The 20,651-nt window shown below is 39.1% G+C and overlaps 1 protein-coding gene across 1 annotated transcript in view; it reads right to left on the bottom strand.

The window, feature by feature from the left end:
- The window catches only part of ctdspla (CTD (carboxy-terminal domain, RNA polymerase II, polypeptide A) small phosphatase-like a), a 32,396-nt gene extending 14,926 nt beyond the window's left edge, over positions 1 to 17,470 (bottom strand). Inside the window, exon 1 of the mRNA XM_007544366.2 lies at positions 16,852 to 17,470. Within this exon, the coding sequence (XP_007544428.1) occupies positions 16,852 to 16,927 (76 nt within the window). The 5' untranslated portion in view covers positions 16,928 to 17,470. The remainder of the gene's footprint in view (positions 1 to 16,851) is intronic.
- Between the last annotated feature and the right edge of the window lie 3,181 nt (positions 17,471 to 20,651).

The raw sequence follows: 20,651 nt of genomic DNA, 5'->3' as shown, positions 1-20,651 counted from the left end.
ACTCATTTAATTTTAGTACACATCTACTGATATTCACCCCAACAACCCCAAAAAGATTTTTTTGAATTGAAGCAAAAAACTACATTTCCATGAGTAAAAAGGGAGCAGAGAGAAGAAAAACAATTATTATGTAACCGACCCCTCTCACATTACAATAAACTGAGTAAATACAGCTGGCCGTACCAAATCAAACGGATTTGCAAAACTAACAACTACATAGCAAATCTCTTTCAAATAGTATTACTTTATTGCATTGACTTACTATTCTTTTTTTTACAGCATGTCCTAAACAAAAAAAAAAATCCACAGCTTCAGTCCTTATATGGAAATGCACACCTATTTTAAAATAGCTTGTAAATATGTACTTTAAAAAAAAATTCTCCAATGATCACTGTCCTTGTGTGTTATAACAGAAAGCATCTGCCCGTCATTTGGCAATAATTTCTTTCTAGTACTGAGTCTCTGAAGGACAACTTATGCAAGACAGCGGCTGCAGAAGTCATCTTTAGAAATGGAAATCCTGAGGTAGGACTGTGAAGTGAGGACTGACTGAATAAAGCAGGAGTCATTTCTGTGCCTTAAAGCTGCATCCATGTTTGCTGCTGTCTTATTAATGCATCTGTGTGTCACACGCAGCACAGTTAGCTGTGCATGCTGTGGCTGCAGAACGATGCCTAAAACTGTCCTAAGGCTACTCATACTGAATCTGACAGGCTGTCTGCAGTTCATTTTCTTTGTTCTCTCTGTCTTTGTAGTCCAAACTCACTCCGGCTCTTCTTCAATCCTCATTTAAAGTCCCAATCAAGTGGCACTTTGGTAGCCTAGCGATGATAAAACGAAGGTAAGATGACTTCCGTATAACGAACAGAGCTTTTAATGGACGAGGCATAAAATAAAGTCATAGGAATATAGACATGGACAAATGCAGAGACTTCTTATGTTTACAGTCAAGAACGTAAATTTAACGTAAATTAAAAAAAAAAAAAGATCAATCACTGGTAAAGCTTCATTAAACATGGAGGGATGTTACATTTCAAGTATTCAGGACCAGATCTATTAGAGCTCTGTGATGTCCAGTTTTGTAAGGTTGGCAAAACACCAATGCTAACACTGCAAACATTAACAAAACCTTAGATTGAACTAAGCATCAGCCCTGATTCTGAAACTATGGTCTCAGTGTTTTGATGTCATTGTTTGGTTCTCCATTTTGGGACAGTTTTCTCTCCCAGTTCTGTTGCCCAGACCAACCGCCTGAACAAAACAGGTGGGAGTGAAAAAAGGGGAAAAGAGCAAAGAGGGAGGCAGAGAGGGGGGACCGAAGGGTGCAAGATGGGAGGGGAGAATAACTGTGGTGAAGTAGCCTATACTTGGGTCCGATTCTTACTCCACCCCCCTCCCAAACCACCATCCTACGCAAACACAGCTCTCCTTTCTCCTAGGGACACAAACAACATAGCTGGGAGTCGACTGCTTCTGGCGACCGAGTGAAGGCACACAAGATGCATGCATCGGGAAAACCGTATGGACGGTCAACAAACCGCATACTACAAAGATTGATTTATGGCAGAAATGTTTTTCTTTTAATGGTCAAAAACGTGTCTGAGGCCAGGTCCGCTTTCATGAGGTCTGAAAATAACTGCAAAGAGTTAAAGGTTTTCCATTTGCCGTAAAGTGCAGAGGCACTGAGCAGACTGCAGCAACAAAAACGACTTTGAAACCAGTTCAAAGAAAAGAACTGAAAAAGCAGTTCACAGTTCTGTTGACAACAGGTATGGCTGGTAACACTGAAAGGCCAGTGCGTGAAAAAGTTTTTTATATCCGCAGAAGGAGAGATCTTTAGCGCAGGTGCATATTATTTGCCCGCTGAGTGAACGTCATCACCCTCAATACCTCCTCTCTTGATGTAAGAGCTGTGCAAAGTGCTTTAAGGGCCGCCGTGTGTATCAATGCTACCGCTGAAGATCAGGTAACAACAACAGAAAGCCCACTAGTCAATCAAAGTGTGCAGGGCCCGGGCTTTCTGTCACATGTTCAGGCGCATTCACTAACGAGGCCGGAAGAGGGAGAAAACGCAGGAAATTCCCTGCATTCCTGACAGGAAGAGATAATCACCCCATGACCCACAGCGTGGAATATTGCCAGACTCCAAGAATAAGATCCCAAGCTTCGCTCAAGACTTTTAAAAGGTGGAATCCACTCGTCCTGCTTTAAATGCACGGAAATACAGACGGTAACTCACTCAGCGCCTGACAGCTTTAGAAGCTTTTCTCAAATCTGAACTTGATCTATAGCTACTGATTTTATCTGCCTTTTCCGCGTAGTGTTTGGCTCTTCAACCTAACAGCGCTTTGCATTTGAAAACATCCAATATGGCATATATCATTAATCAGCTAATCATAGGCGTTATACATGACAAATTCACCATAAAATAACTGGATCCTCCATTAATAAATGCAAGGAAGGACAAACAAACACATCTTAGTGGGAAGTTGGATGTTGTGAATCTTAAAAGCTGAAAAATTGAAAAAGCTGAAAAAGACGAATTTCAAAGATAACGCAAGCAAGTTACTGAACAGACTTTTTGTCATTGCGTAACACAAAGCAAAAGCAGCATTACATTTAGTGTGGACACAATCTTTTTTCGGAGGCAAAATGAGGAACTCATTGAAAAGTATTTTAGCGAAACGATAATCTTGCAAAGTCTTTGCAGTTCGGAGCTTTTACTTTACTTTTACTTTTACTTCTGGTTATCAGTACAAATGTTTTTGAAAACTTTTCAGCTTTTTCAAACTTAAAAGTGATCATAACTACTTTTTTTTTAATCTAGTTACTTTAAAATCATTTTCTAGCACTTATCTGAGACCTGACAACAATTTTTAAAACAACTTATTTCAGGTTTTAAATAAATTAAATTAAATATCTATTCTTCTTAATCTGTCGTCGTGTTTCACCCGAAAACATTCAGCTCAGCTCTTTGGATTTAAAATGTAATCATTAAACTTTGGGTACAAACCGTTCAAATCTAACTACAAATCAAAGTCTAATTTTTGATATTGTAAAATAGAAAACCCTGACAAACAAAAATGACAAAAAGTGTTTATTGCAGGCAGATTTATCGTCACTTAGATGTATTGGCGTATATGTCAGACCTTAAGCAATCCTCTAATAGCCTTTAGATGATCATCCAGGTGGGTAAAGACTACAAGTCCTGAGGGGGTATGAAGGTTAACATGAGAACTGTCTATGTGAACATGCATGTTTAATAATTCAAGTGGAAAACAGACTGGTTTTAAATGGCACAGCAAAGTCCTGCTTACAGTGAGACAAAACAAGCCAGAGGGATTTCTGTGCCGTCTCTCCGCTTAACTCACAAAAACACCTTCAGATTATGAATGCAACAACCACAAAACTTAAAACGACATGATGAAACTCTGCCATCACCAAAGGCGGTGGGCGCGATTTCACAGGATATCTGGCGCCTCCCTCCTTTGCTTTGAAAGTGGAACCAGCTGTCTACATCTTACGTAAGGACGCGCGAGATAAAATACTTATTCGACAGCAACAACAGACCCCAACACACTACAAACACACACGGATATACAGGTTGTTCACCGTTTGCTTTTACCTTATCTAATGTACTGGGCTGACAATGCAGACAGTGTGAGGAGATGAAGTTGTTTCCCTCTCTGGCTGCCATTACCCAAAAGAGGAAACTCCTCTGTGCAAGTTGTCAGCAGAGTAATACCACAGATGGAGCCTTGACAGGGATACAGTATCTACTGGATAGGGATAACAAGTAGTACATACTTCAGAATTTGCAGAAGTTACACTGTATTGCAACATACATATTGTGGTGATTTAACAAAAAAAAAAAAATGCTGCCCGAAAAAATGCTGCCTTAAAAATTTCTCAGCTTCACTAAACATTTCATGAAGTGCGATTGTTTTACAAAAAATCCAGCAAGGTTTTGATTTTTTAAAGGCAAATATATATATATAAACGTGTATTACCATGTATGAAACAAGATGTGTTGTGCATGCCTATGGTTTTAAACTGACAACGTTTTTTTGCTGGAAAATACGCTAAAAGGCTGTGTAACAACTGCAAACACAGAAAAGGACAGAGTGAGCGCCTCGATTTTCCGCCAAGCGCTTGCTATAAAGGAAATCTGGGTGAGGTTTGTGAAGTAAATGGATGAATTGGAAGGATTTCTCTGCACCCACCACAAACAGTCTTTTATATTCCTCAAATTGCTAAATAATTACCTTCAATCTTGACTTCAACAGAAAAATCCCAAGCTGAGTGACAAGCACACAATGAAGTCAGGACAGGTAGCTCTAGAGGAGTCAGCAGTACAAGTGTTGTTTGTGAGCATAATGTTTTTTCACACTACTTCAGCACAGTTGAACCTTCACAATAAAAACACTGAGTGACTGTGGGGAGCAGAGTGAGACTTAAGGTACACTGTTTGCGTTCGATTCTTTATGCTCCGATCATGCAGGGTCAAATTGCTGCGGAGTTCTGACCAAAACAGACCCAAAGTCTGTCTTGGTCGGACAATCGGAGACGCAGTCACAGGGAGTCGCTTGCGGTCTACAAAACCCCATTAACTTTAATGTGTTGCAATTGCTGTGTACATCATCCAACCAAATTTCCTGTTGGATTGGACGCCAAAGCGGACATGGTGGGTCTTGGCCTTTACGCTTAGCTGTTTCCAATCACTGCCACTGCTCTGTACAAGCACGGTGTGACTCACTAATATAAAATGTTACTGCACTTTTACTATATTCTCAGTTATCTTGTGCTTATTTTCTTTTTCATTTTATGTATTTTTCCATTTTGAACAAAATAATCAATATATTTATGCAACGCTACAAGCCTGAATATATTTGAAAAAAAAAAGTTTAAAATATGATGTCTTTGCAGTTTGTTTTTAAGATATGCTTTATCTTCTTGTGTTCTTGGCCCAATAAGCAATAAAAAAAATCCTAAAACAACTTAAATTGGATATGCCAAGCAAATGTATTGTTCCAAAGCATCCAAACTGAATCCATCCATTTCAGTCAATTTATCACACAAAGTGAAATGGATAAAAGAAACTGTCAGTCTCTTAATGTTGGGATAATTACTGGTCTGTCTAAATACAAAATCACTGCACCACAACACCATCTTATTGGAAAGTCAAAAATGACTCCAACGTCATGTTCTTTTTTTCCCCTTTAAACATAAACACTGGCCAAACTAAACTGATCACAAGACAGGAAAACACCTTGCTGATTGTGAATAGAAAAGTGTGACTTTTAACTACTGCCATTCACTGCTGTTATTTTGACACAATATATTGGCGACAGTGTGGTTGGAATGGAAGTGCCATCGCATCTGCTGGTCTGAATGGGAACAAAAATGATGTTATCTAAGATTTGCTACAATTTATATTCAACTGGAATTTCTTTCACAAGTGTCCATTCATCTGGACATGGTAATAAGTGTTGACTGGGCTCCAGCCATCTTCCAACTCTTTGCCAAATGTTCTTGAAATTAGTTCGGTAGATTTTTCTACAATCGATCCAAGAAGTAAAATTAATCTGCAAAGGTCACAGAATTGTTTCTAGGATCTTCTTTTGCCTGTCAAATAATAATAATAAAAAAACACCACACACACACACACACACTTGGCAGGAATCTACATGTAAATTAAAAAGAGAATGTGCATTTCTGCCTGAATACTCAACAAACTGTTACAGCTCTTCTTAAGAACCTCATTAAAGCAAGCTCTGCTGTTGCTCGTTAAAAAAAAAAAAAAAATCTTGTTTATTTTACCAGAGAGAAATTCCCGCCAAGAGGGGTGACGACAGTTATAATTGCTCTGCTTATGAAACAATATTTACTCCAAACAGCAGCTGCTTCACAATGCACTTAAACACACACACACACAAACGCAGCGGACACACGCAAAAACGCAAAAAAAAATAAATAAATAAAAACTGAGTGACAGTTGTTTGTGTCACACTTTGTGTTCTCACCAGAGTCCACAGTGGGCTATGTATGAGGCCATCAAAGCAATAATAGCTCAGTATGATAAAATTAACTCCCAATAAGCCTCCGTACTTTCCCACACAGACAGCTGAGGCTGGAAATTACAGTGTGTGGAGGTACACTCTGTCCACATGCCTTTTTCTGTCAAACTCACTGACCCTCGACTGCCCTTCTGGATTTACTTCCAAACTTACCCAGGAAGAGTCATGCATGTATATATAGTGTGTGTATATATATATATATATATATATATATTCATCCCACACTCCCTTTTGCAAGTCACATTACGCCATAAACATTTTGAATATGGTGGTTTGCTGTGACTTCCATGTATAAATGATTTGGTTGGGCTTCGGAGCAGATGTAGGTGGGTCTGCCCCTCTGCAGCTGTACAGAAGCGTAGGAGCAGCACGGTGACAGAGCCAGCCTGCCTGCAGCTCCTGGAGGATGAGTTCTGCTGCCTCTCTCTCTCTCTCTCCGTCTGCTGATGAAGATGACGACAAAAAAAAAAAAAAAATGGCGGGGACAAACTCAGAGAGAGCTGAGGGGGGGAAAAATAATGAGGAAGATCTGACTATTCTGTAAGCGCTACACAACAGAATAGTCTCAGTCGTCCCCATCACGGCTCGCGCTCCATGAGAAGACTGTCTGAAGCTTGTTATTTATCTATTTTTAATATTCACCTCCACAGCTGTTCTCTAGCAGCCAAACGCTTAGTGACTGATGGGAAATCCCCCCTTGCCTATATGTTGATAAACAACAAGCAGAAGTAAAAAAAAAAATATCTCAGAGGTGAATAAAACCACATCCTCGGGCCTCATGCATGTTCGAGCGAGTTTTGTGATGTGCAACTTTAACATCAGTAATGAAAGCTGGTAATGGACAGACAGGAGCTTGTACTCATTCTAAGCTAATGTCTCATTTAGAAGGCAGGACTTTTTTTATTTTATTTTAACAGAAATTTAATTCACACTAATTATTAGACAGGCTCCAAAAACCAAAAAAAAGGTTGCATCTTTTTGCACAGCGAGTATTTTACATGTTTTCAGGTGTTTGTATTACTTAGTAAAATTGGGTAAAAGGATAAAACTTGCTGGACATATGAAGGTCTAAACGAGGGCTCTGGGTAGTCCTGATGTTTCAACTGCGTCTGCTGCTCAGAGGAAGACTGACTTTTCATTCATGGCTGTCTTTGTGGAGAAGAAGGATCTAGAAGACAAGAAGGATCTAATTGAGGAGAAAATGCTGAATCTCCAGACCGAGCTCGATCCGATAACACCGAGACGTCATCAGCGTTCTTTTTCCCCCCCGACTTTAGGAAGCTCCTCTACAGGCACAAGTCATTACGAACTGATTAAATGTTGCTAAGCCTTGCTCTTCTGAAACCCGAACAGCTTTCAGTTTTGTTCTCGGTAAAGCCCACTCATGATTGAGTAGGCACTGAAACGTCAAATTGCATTTCTTGCTGTAAATCCCTTTCTTTCTTTCTTTTTTTTTTTTGCACATTAAATGCCTGCTTGTTATGGATGGAAGGGAAGTAAACAAGTAGGTCATCTATTTGTGTCTGTGTGTGTGTGTGTGTGTTGGCGTGAGCATGTTTCCCATGCCTCTTCTTTCTGAAAGGCATTCATCTCTTCATTTTCACACACAGCCATGTCCTACTTAGAGGCCCTGAGATTCACAGTTAAACAGAGTTCACCTTTACCTCTGGAGGATGAGACGAGGTCTTCCTTGTACATGTTATGATCCCCTGTTCTGCGTGCGAATGTCTAGTTGTTGTATTGTTTAAAAAAAAAAAAACGTCATTCTGTCAAATATTACACAAACTGCTGTGCAGCATAATTCAGGAGGTGTGATGGAAAATCGTTGAGGAGAAAACACGTTCTCTGTTTAGGATGGCCAATTAGTGATGATAAATGCCAAGCAGTAGAGGGCAAAATATGCAGAAAGACCGACCCCTTGTCACAGAAACCCAAGCGCTTTCTCCTGCTCTTTCTTCTCGACATCCGCGCGCATCCTCGCTCTTGACCTCTGCCTCCTTTTCTGACTGTATTGATCTGTTATGACTACGTTTGTTTGGCCGAACGGATGCTGAATTAAGAGGAGCTTGTGAATTCCGGCGATAAACAATCTTTGAAGTGGAGAAAAGCAGCCGGCAGCAGGCGGCTCTTTGGCTCCAAACGGAGCATGACGCAAGTCAACAACAACACCAGGCATTTAAATAAAGGCATCACAAGCATGCTCCAGCAGAACAAGAATGTCAGAGTTAATGAGAAGTCTGAATTTTGATGGAGCCAAAGCAACTATATCTGTCAGCACAAAAAAAAAAATTCATATGAAGCCAAATGATATCATCAATGTAGTTGAAATCTTCGGTAATTCTCATTTGAGAGAATCTTTCCTCAAAACAAACAATATCAGCATTTTCGCTGCACTTGGAGCCCATATTCAATCATGAAACTGGCCATCGACGCCGTCAAATAGTGCCGTCCAATGCAAACGGACATAAAAATAGACCCAGAAAAACCCCAAACGCCTGCTCTGCAGAAAAACTTCCAAGAACAGACGGTACAAATAAATATTGAGTTGAACACATTTTAAGAGTATTTTGTAAGGTTAAAACCACAAAATTCAATGTATCTTCTTAAGACTTTATGGGATGTACCGACACAAATGGCTTTGAAATGGAAAACAAAGGATAAATATTTTACATTTTTCACAGAAAATCTAAAATAAAAAGCTTGTGGCAAACTGTAAAAAAAAAGAAGGACTTTTTAGGCTTTCTTTCAACAATAAGTTACCTTCTGAAGCTAATTTCACTGAGTTTCAATTAGCTGCTTCAGAGCATCAATAAATGCAAATGCACACACCGCTTTTCTAAATCAGTGTTTCAATTTCCATTTCTATATTTCACAGGCCGTGTCCAGGTCTATTTACACTTTCTGTTGCACGTTGAGCTTCTGGATTATCGGGCTCTGGTTGACGTGGATACAAGATATCAACAAGACAATATTTATGAAATTGTGCTCTAAACTGGAAGCTAGCCTGGAACTTGTGAGCAAGACCATGTGGACTTCCTGTCCACATATGGTTTAAGTCTTAATAGTCACCAAGTGTAGGAGTGAGGAAAGATACGGCCCACACTGTTTTCCCCAGTGGATTTTCACAGGATGAGTCGGAGAGTAGCTGCTTCTTTGCTAAGTCTGACAAGTGATAGTTATAAAGGATGCCTCATATTAACTGCTATCCTGAGTATTTATTGTGAGCAGATGTAATCATTTATCTTAAGTATTTCGATTGCATTCTGTCCTAACACAAGTAATTATAACTTCCTTGTCTTTTTATATACTTATCAGTTTCCAGGAAGAATGAAAACACATTAGATAAACTACAGCTTAACTTGTAATTGTGCTTTAAAAAAAATCTAAATATTAGGCACACTCAAAAAGTTACACTAAATAGACCCAAAAGAGAAAACTGACATGTTCAAGTGTCCTACAAATATTTCAATGCATTTTATTGGGATTTTATGGGATAGACCACAAAAAAAAAAAAAAAAATTGTGCAGGAAAATTGGTCAAACCATATTTGCTTTAGTCTTTAACTCTCCCACAGTCGTAAGAGATGGGGTCACACTGGTGGGGTCACACAGACCCCGCGCGCGCTTTTTACGAGTATTTTTATGTGTGGTTTCTGGGACCCCACGGCCTGACAGGAAATCCTCCACTCCCAAATGTGTTTCCACACAATGGGCTTTAACTACAAAGATTCCACAGAAGCAGCGTTAAAGTGCATGAGCCAAAAAAAAAAAAAGTAAGTACACACAGTAAGTGTGCTACTGGTTGCCGTCATGGAGAGCCCGTACAAAAACAAGATAAAGAAGGTAAAGCAGAAAGTCCTTATGCCTGGGGTATAATAATAATAATCGTAATAATAGTAATAACAATATATTTCCTTTAACTAAGTATGCAACGTTGTACAACACAACTCTCTTTTGAAAGTAACTTCCTTCTGTGTCCATAGCGATCAGACTTGTTGAGTGGATGACAAATGTCAAGAGATTCTCACACCCGAGTTATGTATCTTTCCAGCTCCTCTAGAGTTACTGTTGGCTTCTCAGCTACTTCACCGACTAATACTCTGTTTGCCTGTAAAGTCAGGTTATTTGGATAGCCATGGCTTGATTTCCATTTTCAGATTAATTGAGTGGTGCTCTGCAAGAAGTTATCACTGAGTGCAACTGGTTACACTAGATGTTATTTACAAGCATCCCACACACAACACAGTTTACTGTTTTTTCTTTTCTTTTTACAGATTTCCACGAATTTTGAAAACCATCAATCCTTTATCTCCCACTTCACATTTAACCTTCCCAATGAGCTGCCCAAATTGGAACTGGACTAGAGAAATAAAGATGTCTCAGGAAATGTCTTCTCTAAAACTTTTCCCCAGAGGTAAATATAATCAGTTTTTCTGAGCTGCTCTGGATGAAAGGTGTTTATAAATTGGTAATAAGGACCTGAACCTCAGGGCTCCGAGTTCAACTTTTTTTTTTTCCTCCTCCTCCTCCTCCTCATCCTCTCAGTCAAAACGCTGCACTGAATATTGACTTTACTGTATGCACACCGCAGTCCAACGCGATTCCCAGAGGACGGAGAAGCCTCTAACCGAGCACAAGCTCCCCAACACTTTGAGGCTGGCCGTGGCAGCGGAGTGCTGTGCACAGGAGACTGCCAAGTTGTGCCAGAGACTCAGAGACAGCCAAAACTCACAGTAGCTCTCCCCCACTTACCAGAGCTGCTCACTCTTCTGCAGGTGTGGTCCCCTCATCATAAACACTTTAGTAATGTGCAGCATCGGGTTCCAGGAATAACCTCAAAAACCAATTGCGCATGAAATCAGAGGCTTTTTCAAGATTAATATATAATTACAGCTTCAGTGTTTTTCTTTCCTCGTTTCTCCAGGGAATGCAAATAATTTCTAACCAACAGTCAGAGGGAGTGATATTGTTTAACATGCTATTGGCGTGCAGAAATCCCAGCATCTGCTGCTCCTCCGTGTGTGTGCGTGCGTGCGTGTGTGTGCGCGTCTTCTCCGGTTACATACATGTTTCTCGCTCACGTGAAGCAAATAAGAAGGAGCTTTCTTGAGCATTCGGTTGAAACTAGATGTTTACATGCACTGCACAGAAAGATGCAGTGCTTTAAATATCACTGTATGTAATTAAATCGGGCTAAACACTTCCTGTTGTAGTTTAGTCAGGGCTACCACAAATATTTCTTCTTCATTTAATGATTGATTTGTTTTTTTCCTAATTGATGATGTCTTTCAGTATTCCATTTTCACACAAGGAAGGCTTATGTTTGATGTTTTGCCTTAAAATCTATCCACCGGCATGCTTCCATTGAATTACAATTTTGTGAATTAAGGTAACGAAGACATGGAAAGCCATGGAATGATCCGGGTTTTCCCAAATTGTTTCAAAGCATAGTAAAAAAGAAAACGTTTACTTCAGTTTTATGTCAAACAGTGAGAAGAAACAATATATGTCTTTTAACCTTTTAATTATGTTTGGTATTTAAAATATTACCCTGTATCTGTAGTTGGTGCAGCTCCAGGTAACCTCAATTTAGGAGAAGTTACACTATTCCCATTCAGAAAGTCATTTACTTTTGCTTTTATTTCCAGGATGCTGTTTCTTGAAGTAGTATTTTTTTAGGGACTCCTCAGTAAACTCACAAATAAATAGCCACAACAGCGTGACAGAAGCTTTCTGTTCATGAGACTCCGCATTAGACTTAATCTTCTCTTCTTCTCAGATAAGCAACAAATATTAAGGAAAATTCAAAAAGACGATCAATAAATAGATCAATGTGCAATGGCTCCATTAGTCTGCTTTCAAAATTGCTGTGTGGCCTGCCTGACATATATCACACCTTAAAACGTAAAGAGCTAAAGTCAGATTTAGTCTAATCTGATTAAGGTAAATAGCTTGTCCATTGACACCTGCTTTGACTGTTAGATTAAGAAAAGCCTGAGTGAATTACTAAGTGAGAGTGAGGCCAGGCGCCTCATGACTCCCCCTCCCCTTTTTGTTAGTCCAGCAATTACATCTCATTGCATCATACTATGAAAACTGTGGCTACCTAATTCAGTGAACATAGATTCACGGAAATCTATGTTTGAAATGTGAGCACTCTGAGGAGAGTGTTTGCTAAATTATGACTAAGTAAGCTATTTTAGACTCAAGTAAAAATCTAATGTGTCCCATTGTAGATTCGAACAATATGAAGAGATGCATAAATGGAAAGTACTGCCCCGCCACAAGCGCCATACAAGCACTTGTGATTAAATCTGTTTAGCAGACAAGTTGAATCTGCACCTAGTAAAACGTTTAGAAGAAACTCAAACATAGGTCTTATATGGCATGACTTCTTCCAACGAGCAGCACAAAATTAGCCGAGCAAAAACAGCCGGACAGTGCTCTGAAATATTCAACGTGTGAAAGCGTGTATTCATTTGCGGCCTCGCTGCAGGCAGGTCAAAGAGAAAACCTGCAGAACGAGTGCTGTTTGCCGTCAGCTTTGGCAGAGCTGGGAAGTGAAGGGCAGGCACTCCATCCCTGAAGCCCCCCGGTCAAACCCCCCCTTGGTTTTACCGATTGACTGAGGGTGTGTTTGTTTTCAGCTAGTTGTGGGGACCAGAGGCTGACAGGATGCCAGAGGGACATTGTAAATATTTTGGATATGGGTCAGTTTGCCCCCTTTGCCAATTTGTACCCCAATTTCCTACCTTCATTTAGTCAGTTAAAACTATTGCAGTTTGGTACTTTCATGACTCGTGAGAAACAAATAGACATAAAAACGCTCAAGCGTCGCTTATAACGTAAATGTACATTGCTAGATTTCACTGAAAACCTAGCATGGCGAACCTTTTGCATTTATTCATATTTGATCCCTATTTGAGTCAGTTTGCTCTGGTAATAGATGAGAGATTAACACATCTGCTCATCCTAAAATAGCTGAACAAACTCCTTTTGACAGATACTGATTATCCAAGTCATGAAACCACATTTATTTAGATAGAATGATGTGCTGAATATAGTAAAATTACTTTAAATAAGCGGTTATCATAGTGAGTACAGATGTTTCAAATGAGTTTACAGAATGACTCCTTGTACTACATATCCAGTGTTGGACTACTATGCATTTCATACTTACAAGTGGGCAAACCTTGAAGGGGACCAACTTCCAAAACAATTGCAGAATGATTGAAATTTTCCAAATCAAAGTTTAAGTTTGTTTTTATTTCTTCATAAATACGGCATTAGTTTGTGAAGCGTTTTCATTCACCAAAACACATGAAAACATTCATTTGGTGAATGAAAACATTTGTTTTCACCAAATGTACTTGGCACTGTAATGCTACCGAACCAATACGCAAATAAACAAAGTATTAAAGTGGAGAGCACGCACGCTAAGGATGCACATTGGGCAATGACATCATTGCTAGGCCACAAGGTATGTATTATGTTTTTTTCTTTTTTAAATAAAAAAAGTCATGTTCATTCGGGATGCACAAGCCAAATTAAAAGGCCCGTACCTGAATGTTTTGGTATAATTACTTGGTACCATAACGCAACCAGTTATTACATAACACCACTGCTCACTGGACACCTTAATTATAGGCTTAAGTATTAGGTAGTGTGTGTTAAAATGAGGTATGACTGTACTGACTAAAGGCCTTAGGAATTATATGAGTCAACAGTGTCTTAAAGTTGATATAAAAACAAAGATGCGTGTTTCGAGTTGAACTTAGCTTAAGGTTGGGGTGTGCTTTAATGCCATACGCCAACAGTTTCCTTTCAAATATTAACCTCTAAGTAAGTAATTAAGTAACCAGTGTTTACTTAATTTTTTGTCAAAATGACTCAGATCTGTCATGATTTTAATGCATTTTTGTTATTTTTTATTTTAAATTGGAGGGTATTGTTTTCTTCTTTTTTAGCTTTCTCTTTGCTTTACTGTATTTTTTTTTTTGCTAATGGTGTGAGTATTACTCAACTTTAAACACATCTTTGTAACTGGCTTTCATTTTGTTCTGCACAGCGACGTGACTGAAAGTGATCATGAATTAAGTCATTACTGCGTATCTGAAATAGCAGTCAAAAATGATCGAGTAGGCACAGTGTGTGTCAGTGTTTTAAGTCATCTCTGGTCAGCGGCCGAACCCGGATTTGATCCCTCCAGATTAATTATCAGATTTCACACGTCATCTGGGACTCACTGTTCAAGGCGAGCAAACGCTCTGAACACAGTGTGGGGAATTCTGAATTAGAGATTAAAATAAGCTAAAAAAGGGGAGGAAAAAAAACACATTTTAATAGCACAAACTTCTCCATTCTCTGTTGGCGATTGTTTTTAGGTGGGATTACATTACACTGAGCTCCTTGGAGAAGAAAATTGAAAACAATGGGGTAGCAAGCAAATAAAAGACTTTTGGAGTTCTAAATAAACAAACATTTTGTGAATAGAATAAAGATTACACACACAAAAACACTTTGCCTAATTAGATTTAGTTTAAAATGTATTTACTGAAGTAAAAAACAAAATCCATGAACATGGCTTTTGATTGGAATAAAAAGTGTTTTTCATTTGACCAACTGGTCAATAGAGCCAAAATCCTCATTTTTCCAGTCAGCGAACACATTTTATCTCAGCATTACCAGGTAAAGAGCAACACTTTTTAGTGAGAACATTGTTAGTAAAAACAACAACAAAAAAACACATCAAATTAGCTGTTTTTAAAACCAGCAACGTTTTTTTCATAATGAAACCATTATAAGCACAAATATACATATATTTTAAAGAGAAACTGTATTTTCTACAGCATACCGTTACATGTCATTCATGCTGGAAGACAGTGAGAGAGAGCAAGGCTTTGTTTTTTGTTTTTTTATATCTTCCATCTGTTACATACAAGCACATCTCAGCAAATTGGGATACGTGATCCGAAGAGCCCAATTTATCAAATCAAAAGTGCTTTTGAAAATAACTTTTTCACTAAGCATGCATTTCTCCATTTAAAAAAAAGTTTTTTTTTTATTGGTGTGATGTCATATTCTAATCTTAAATTATCTTAAATATAATATGCTAATATAATTAGCAGACATAAAAGTGTTACGACATCCTTCTCTGTGAGATCGGTGTTTCATTCAGTGAAGTAAGTGGTGTGTGTACGTAGATACATAAATGCATGTGGTGTGTCTGTGTGTGCTCTTAAATCTTCTCGTATTATATTTTTACTTTATTTTTATTTTTTTGTCTAAAACAGAATACTCCAAAGATTGTCCTCCGCAGGACAAATGCTGCGTAAACCGTTATCTCAAATTGGCCACAAAATTCTGATTGGTTTATCTTTACGAGCCATGAAGGAGATGCTGTCTTAATTAGGGGGGCTTACAGTGATTCAGAATGCTGCATGTCAGAGCTGCTCAGAGTGTGGATGATACCAAAAGGTGACCTTTTTCTCCAAGGAGAGCAGTGAGTGTAGCAGTGAGGACACTGTGGTCCCTCTGGCCTCCCAGCACTCAGTGGCTCGCTGGGATGGGTGCTAGTTAGTGTCAGCCACTAAGTAAACCTGTGTTACTCTAAAACTGTTTTGCTATGACCGTTGGCTAATAAATGCACTTCAAATGTTGATGAAACCCCCTGACTAATGATGAGGATCCGCCATCAGTCTCTTTACAATTGTTGCACACAGAAGAAGAAGAAGAAGAAAAAGAAGAAAAGACTGTGCTGTCTCTCGGCTTCTGTGATCTGCACAGAAGCTGCTCAGCTGTTGTTTATTATGCAGGTGGAGGTTGACGTTTATACAGAGACTTTTCCTCATGGAATATTTTATAAGAGAACTGATGATGCTTATGTTCTCTTTTTTGCAGCAGCAGCAGCAGGTGGTAAATATTTGAACATGCACTGCCTTATTCGTTTATTTCTATATTGGTGTCCCTCATGTATTTCAGCTTGCTGCACAATTTATCTTATTTATGTTTAATGAATTTACTGTAATATCTGTTTAGGTTTTTAAAGGTTTGCCACTCTTGCCTGTTTGCACACATTTAGCTACGGTTTATTTAAAAAAAAAATAAAATAAAATAAATAAGTAACATCTGCTGTGGCTTTTGCAACGCTGCCTCAAGATTATCAGCGGTCACCATCTGGCCACCCCTTAGAAAAGTTTCTGGGGGCGCCCCTGGTTACAGGGGTAGCTTAGCACAATATGTTCCCGTGAATTTCGATCAATTCATTGCGTTAGTTTCCCCAGTAGTAGTGGCAGATCTGTACTCCTGTTGATGCTGGCATGTATTTGTGAGCAGTGTAAAGGAGAAGGTAATGTTGTACCCGCCCCCCTGTAGTAAACCCTCACACTTGAGGGAAAAACATACACATGATTTAATTGAGCTAAATTAAACGTGTGCGTGGTGGCAACGAAATAAAGCCCCTAACAAAGTTACAGCATACTCCCAGCCGAATTGGGGGGGGGAGTAAAGCAGGCAGGTTTTTGTGGGTAACGTTTCCCTGCTTCACCCAAACAATGGAGGATTTTTACGTCGATACTGTTTTGCTATTGCGGTCCAGAGATTCCTCTTTGCTACAGAGGGCTACTGATCTGGACAGATTGTCGCCGCGCTAACAGCCGAATCCAGAAATAAATAACCAAACGCCATAAAAACAAACAAACAAAAAAACAAAAACGAAAAAAAACAAAAAAAACAGCGAACAGATTGTGTCAATGGACATTTTTGCGCGGGCTTACCTTTATCTTGACTCGATGAGATGCTCTCCTCCTCTTTCGGATTTGCAACCTGTGTTATTATGGACGTGTTGTCCATGGAAACGAGATGTTGCGCACCTTTGGCTGCACCGCTTTATTCTTCGGCGATCATCACCCGGCGCGCTGCTACAGCTACGGTCCCCCGGCTGTGCACAGGCTGCTGCTACGTGCACCATTAAAATCCCATTTCACTGGAACCGTGCAAGTCCCATCCGCTCAAAAACATTGGAGGGGGAGAAAGAAAGAAAGAAAGAAAGAAAGAAAGAAAGAAAGAAAGAAAGAAAGAAAGAAAGAAAGAAAAAAAAACAGCTCAGGGAGATGAAAGCGCACCGAGGATCCCTTTCAGACGTGAAGTGACAGCTCCGACGTGCAAGAGACAAACAAAAGCGTCAGTCCTGCTCTGAAGCCGCCGTATGTGTCCTCTGTGGTCGCTGCTGCTGCGGGCAGCATAGCCCCCGCCTTCTGCCGCGGCTGTAGCTGCTGCTGCTACTGTGCGCTCCGGCTTCAGTCCACACACTACAATATCAACTGCGTAATATGGTTACAGTGTTTACCCAGAGATGGCGACCGTCCTCCTGCCTGCCACAAGCTTGCGCTCCACAACAACGCGCCTCCAGCGTGGCTATGATACACTAAAGTGCATGCTGCTGAATATCAGCCTGTTTGTCCGACTCCCTCTTTTTTTAATGTGATTTTTTTTGCTAAAAAAAAAAAAGAGATGATAAATACTTTAATTCATTTATATTTAAAGATTATGTTTAGATACTTCCGGTGCCCTTCAAAAGTATCCATAACCACTGAAGTTTTTCAAACATTTCAAGCCACAACATGAAGCTTCAATGTTTACTGGAGTTTTTCTGCAAGTGAAAGACTAACACAAAGTAGTGTATTATTCTGAAGACGGGAAATTTTTACTTGGTTTTCATGAATTTTTATTTATTTATTTATTTTTTACAAATGTAAAGCTGAAGTGTGGCGTGCATTTGCATTTACCGCCTTTTACTCTGCATAAGCAGAATCTATTATAATCAGCTGCCTTCAGAGTTCACCTAATTACTGATACAGGAATTATAATTACCCAACAAAACTAGTCTTTCTGGAACAGTGGAAGTAAGGTATAAGTTCTGTTTGCAGTTTAAATAAAATCAGCAAATAAGTTTCTTCAGCAGTTACAGGGTGGTCAGATTTGATGGGCACAATTAGTGGAGAAGCGCATGCAGGAAGGAAACCTGTTGGAGTCTGAAAAAGTCTTGAAACTGCAGATGTTTAGCCATAGTGCCTGAAGGATTTCACATTACAGTGCATAACCAAACAGGACAATCTCCAAATATTTTTTCTCCTTCAACTGCTCTGTAAATGAGCACAAATGAATTTTAAGCAAAATATTTGAAAAATGCACTTATACAACCATCTGAAGCATCTGACGGGCAAAAAAAAAAAAAAATATTGATAAAACCGTGAAGTTGTTTAAGATGGTAAATAACTACTGAACCAATGTAATTAAAAATTATTTCAACCCCAGAAAAACAAACAAAAAGAACACTAACCAAAGCTAAATCAGATGCGGACGGTGTAAATTTGTTTAACTGAGCTATCCGGACCGACCAAGCCTTGTGAAAAAAGTAATCACCCACGGTCTTAAGAAATAAAACGTCATCTAAAGAAAGGTGTGTCTTGTTACGTATGGCTTAAAAAAAACAGAAGTTTTGCAAAACACTATACCTCAGTCAAACATGGTAAATTGCTTGTGTTAGTGGAACAATGAATTGCTCTTATGTGGCTGAATTAAAACGTTTCTGCAAAGAAGAGAGAGGCAAAAATGTCCCCACAGCATGAAAAGTTTATTTACGGTTAGAGGAAGCAAGTTCTCACCCCCAAGCGCGGCCCATCCAGTTATCACGATGAGGGAGCAATTACTTTTTCACATCAGAGTCAGATTAGGTTGGAAAGCTTGCTTTAACAGTAAACGAAATTCTATATTTGAAAACTGCATTTCATAAATACTGTGCTCATCCTCGATTTTACGTTACGATCTGAAACAGTCAAGCGTAAGAAAATAGCAGGAATATAAGAAATCTGTTAAAAGGCTAATATTTTTCTCACATTATCTTGGACCTCAAATAAGATTTTAAATACGGTTTTATTCTGAATGATAGACTTGATTTTTGATTTGTGTGTGCAGTCATATATTTTGATCGCTGGCATTTCTTTAGACGTTGGTCTTTTGCTTCGATACCGTTTCAAATTAGAGACCCTCTTAGCACGTCTTCAAACAGAAATCATTTCTAAATTAGTGTACAACATCAGTGTTAATCAATGTTAAGACCTTCACCCTGTTAATCCCCTATGAAACAAGCAGAACTCGTTCAGCTTCAGTCTCAATGGACTGTAGAATAACAGCAGGGGAGATAAAGTGGTTTTCTGGTCCACTGCCAGTGGTGACGCATTCACTGGCCTTCCCTAGTCACATCAGCTGTTCCCTTTAATGGAGCCTAGGAACACGTCGCCCCAAAGGACCCCACCTGGGAAATGAGTGTCTGATGATGGCGTACGGACAGAAGGGAAGCAGTGGTAGGTGCGGGCTGTCATCTGCTGATGCTGCTCATAATTAGTGTGTAATCTAATTGCAGACATGTTGCTCTCAATGTGGGTCAGTGGCTGTGTCCTGGTGGCCCACAACGGCGTATGTGTACAACTGACACCACGGCGCAGCTCTCACAGCTACTTTGCACAATCACGTTCAGTCCATCTCAGGTTACTGAGTCTGCCCAGACTGGACAGATAATTGAAATCTGATGACATACAAAACCGCACTGCATGATGCAGGTTGTGGATACATTAAAAACAAGGAATGAAATGTTTGAGATTTTATAATCAGCGAAACACCCATGACGCACCGCAGTTTCACCGCTGATGGTATTCATATATTTTATTGTAAGTAGTAAGAAAAGAACAATAACGTAGAGGTTCTGTTTACATTTAAAAATAATTTTCAGTCATATTACTTGTACTGGAAATGATAAATGACAACTCCTTGAATAAGATTTCATGTATTTAGAACTTTTCTTCATGTTGTTTGTTACAACAATAAGCTGTAAATGTGTGTTTTACAGTGATTTGATGTGACAGACTGACACAAGCAGAACATAACAGTGGTTTTTAAAAGTATAAAAATCAGAAAAGATCAAATTACAAACAGATGGAGTCAACTTATTAGGTGGCTTGAGAACACAGTACTTTGAAGGCATTGTACATTTCAAGTTTGAGTGTGGGATTCAAACCAATTAAATATGTAATTTTGATCCAGTTATTTTCAGTATTTCTACATCACTTAACTCCAAACTTCACCAGAAACTACAATGTAGGAGTTCAACTTTCACCTCAAAAGTCTGCAGCAGCGCTGAAAGGAAAGACTTCTATGAGCCTGAGTAGAGCTTGTTTTCAGTGCCCTCTAGTGACTGAAAGCAAATACTGCATATTCTACACAAGAACATGTTTTCTAAATAACCTGGAAATCAAAACAAACATCTGACTATATCGCAAACATAATTTTCGTAGAAAAAAAAAACTATCCATAAAGCTTAGTAAAAGACAAACATATGATAAAAAGTATAATTGGGGAGTAGTCCTGGGTTTGATTCATGCTTGCATGTCTTCCCCCCCATCTTTCTATGTCCATTTCCTGTCTGGTGACAGTGCAGTGCCAAAAAAAATCTTATAAAAAAAGGCAGTACGTTGGCACCGATTGTACAATAGAAGAGTGTTCAGCTGTCTCTTGATCA

Source organism: Poecilia formosa, unplaced genomic scaffold (genome assembly GCF_000485575.1).
Source record: "Poecilia formosa unplaced genomic scaffold, Poecilia_formosa-5.1.2 Scaffold1122, whole genome shotgun sequence".
In the NCBI taxonomy this organism is placed as follows: Eukaryota; Metazoa; Chordata; class Actinopteri; order Cyprinodontiformes; family Poeciliidae; genus Poecilia; species Poecilia formosa.
The sequence above is the reverse complement of the archived record's forward strand: the minus strand, read 5'-3'. Positions and strand labels throughout refer to the sequence as shown.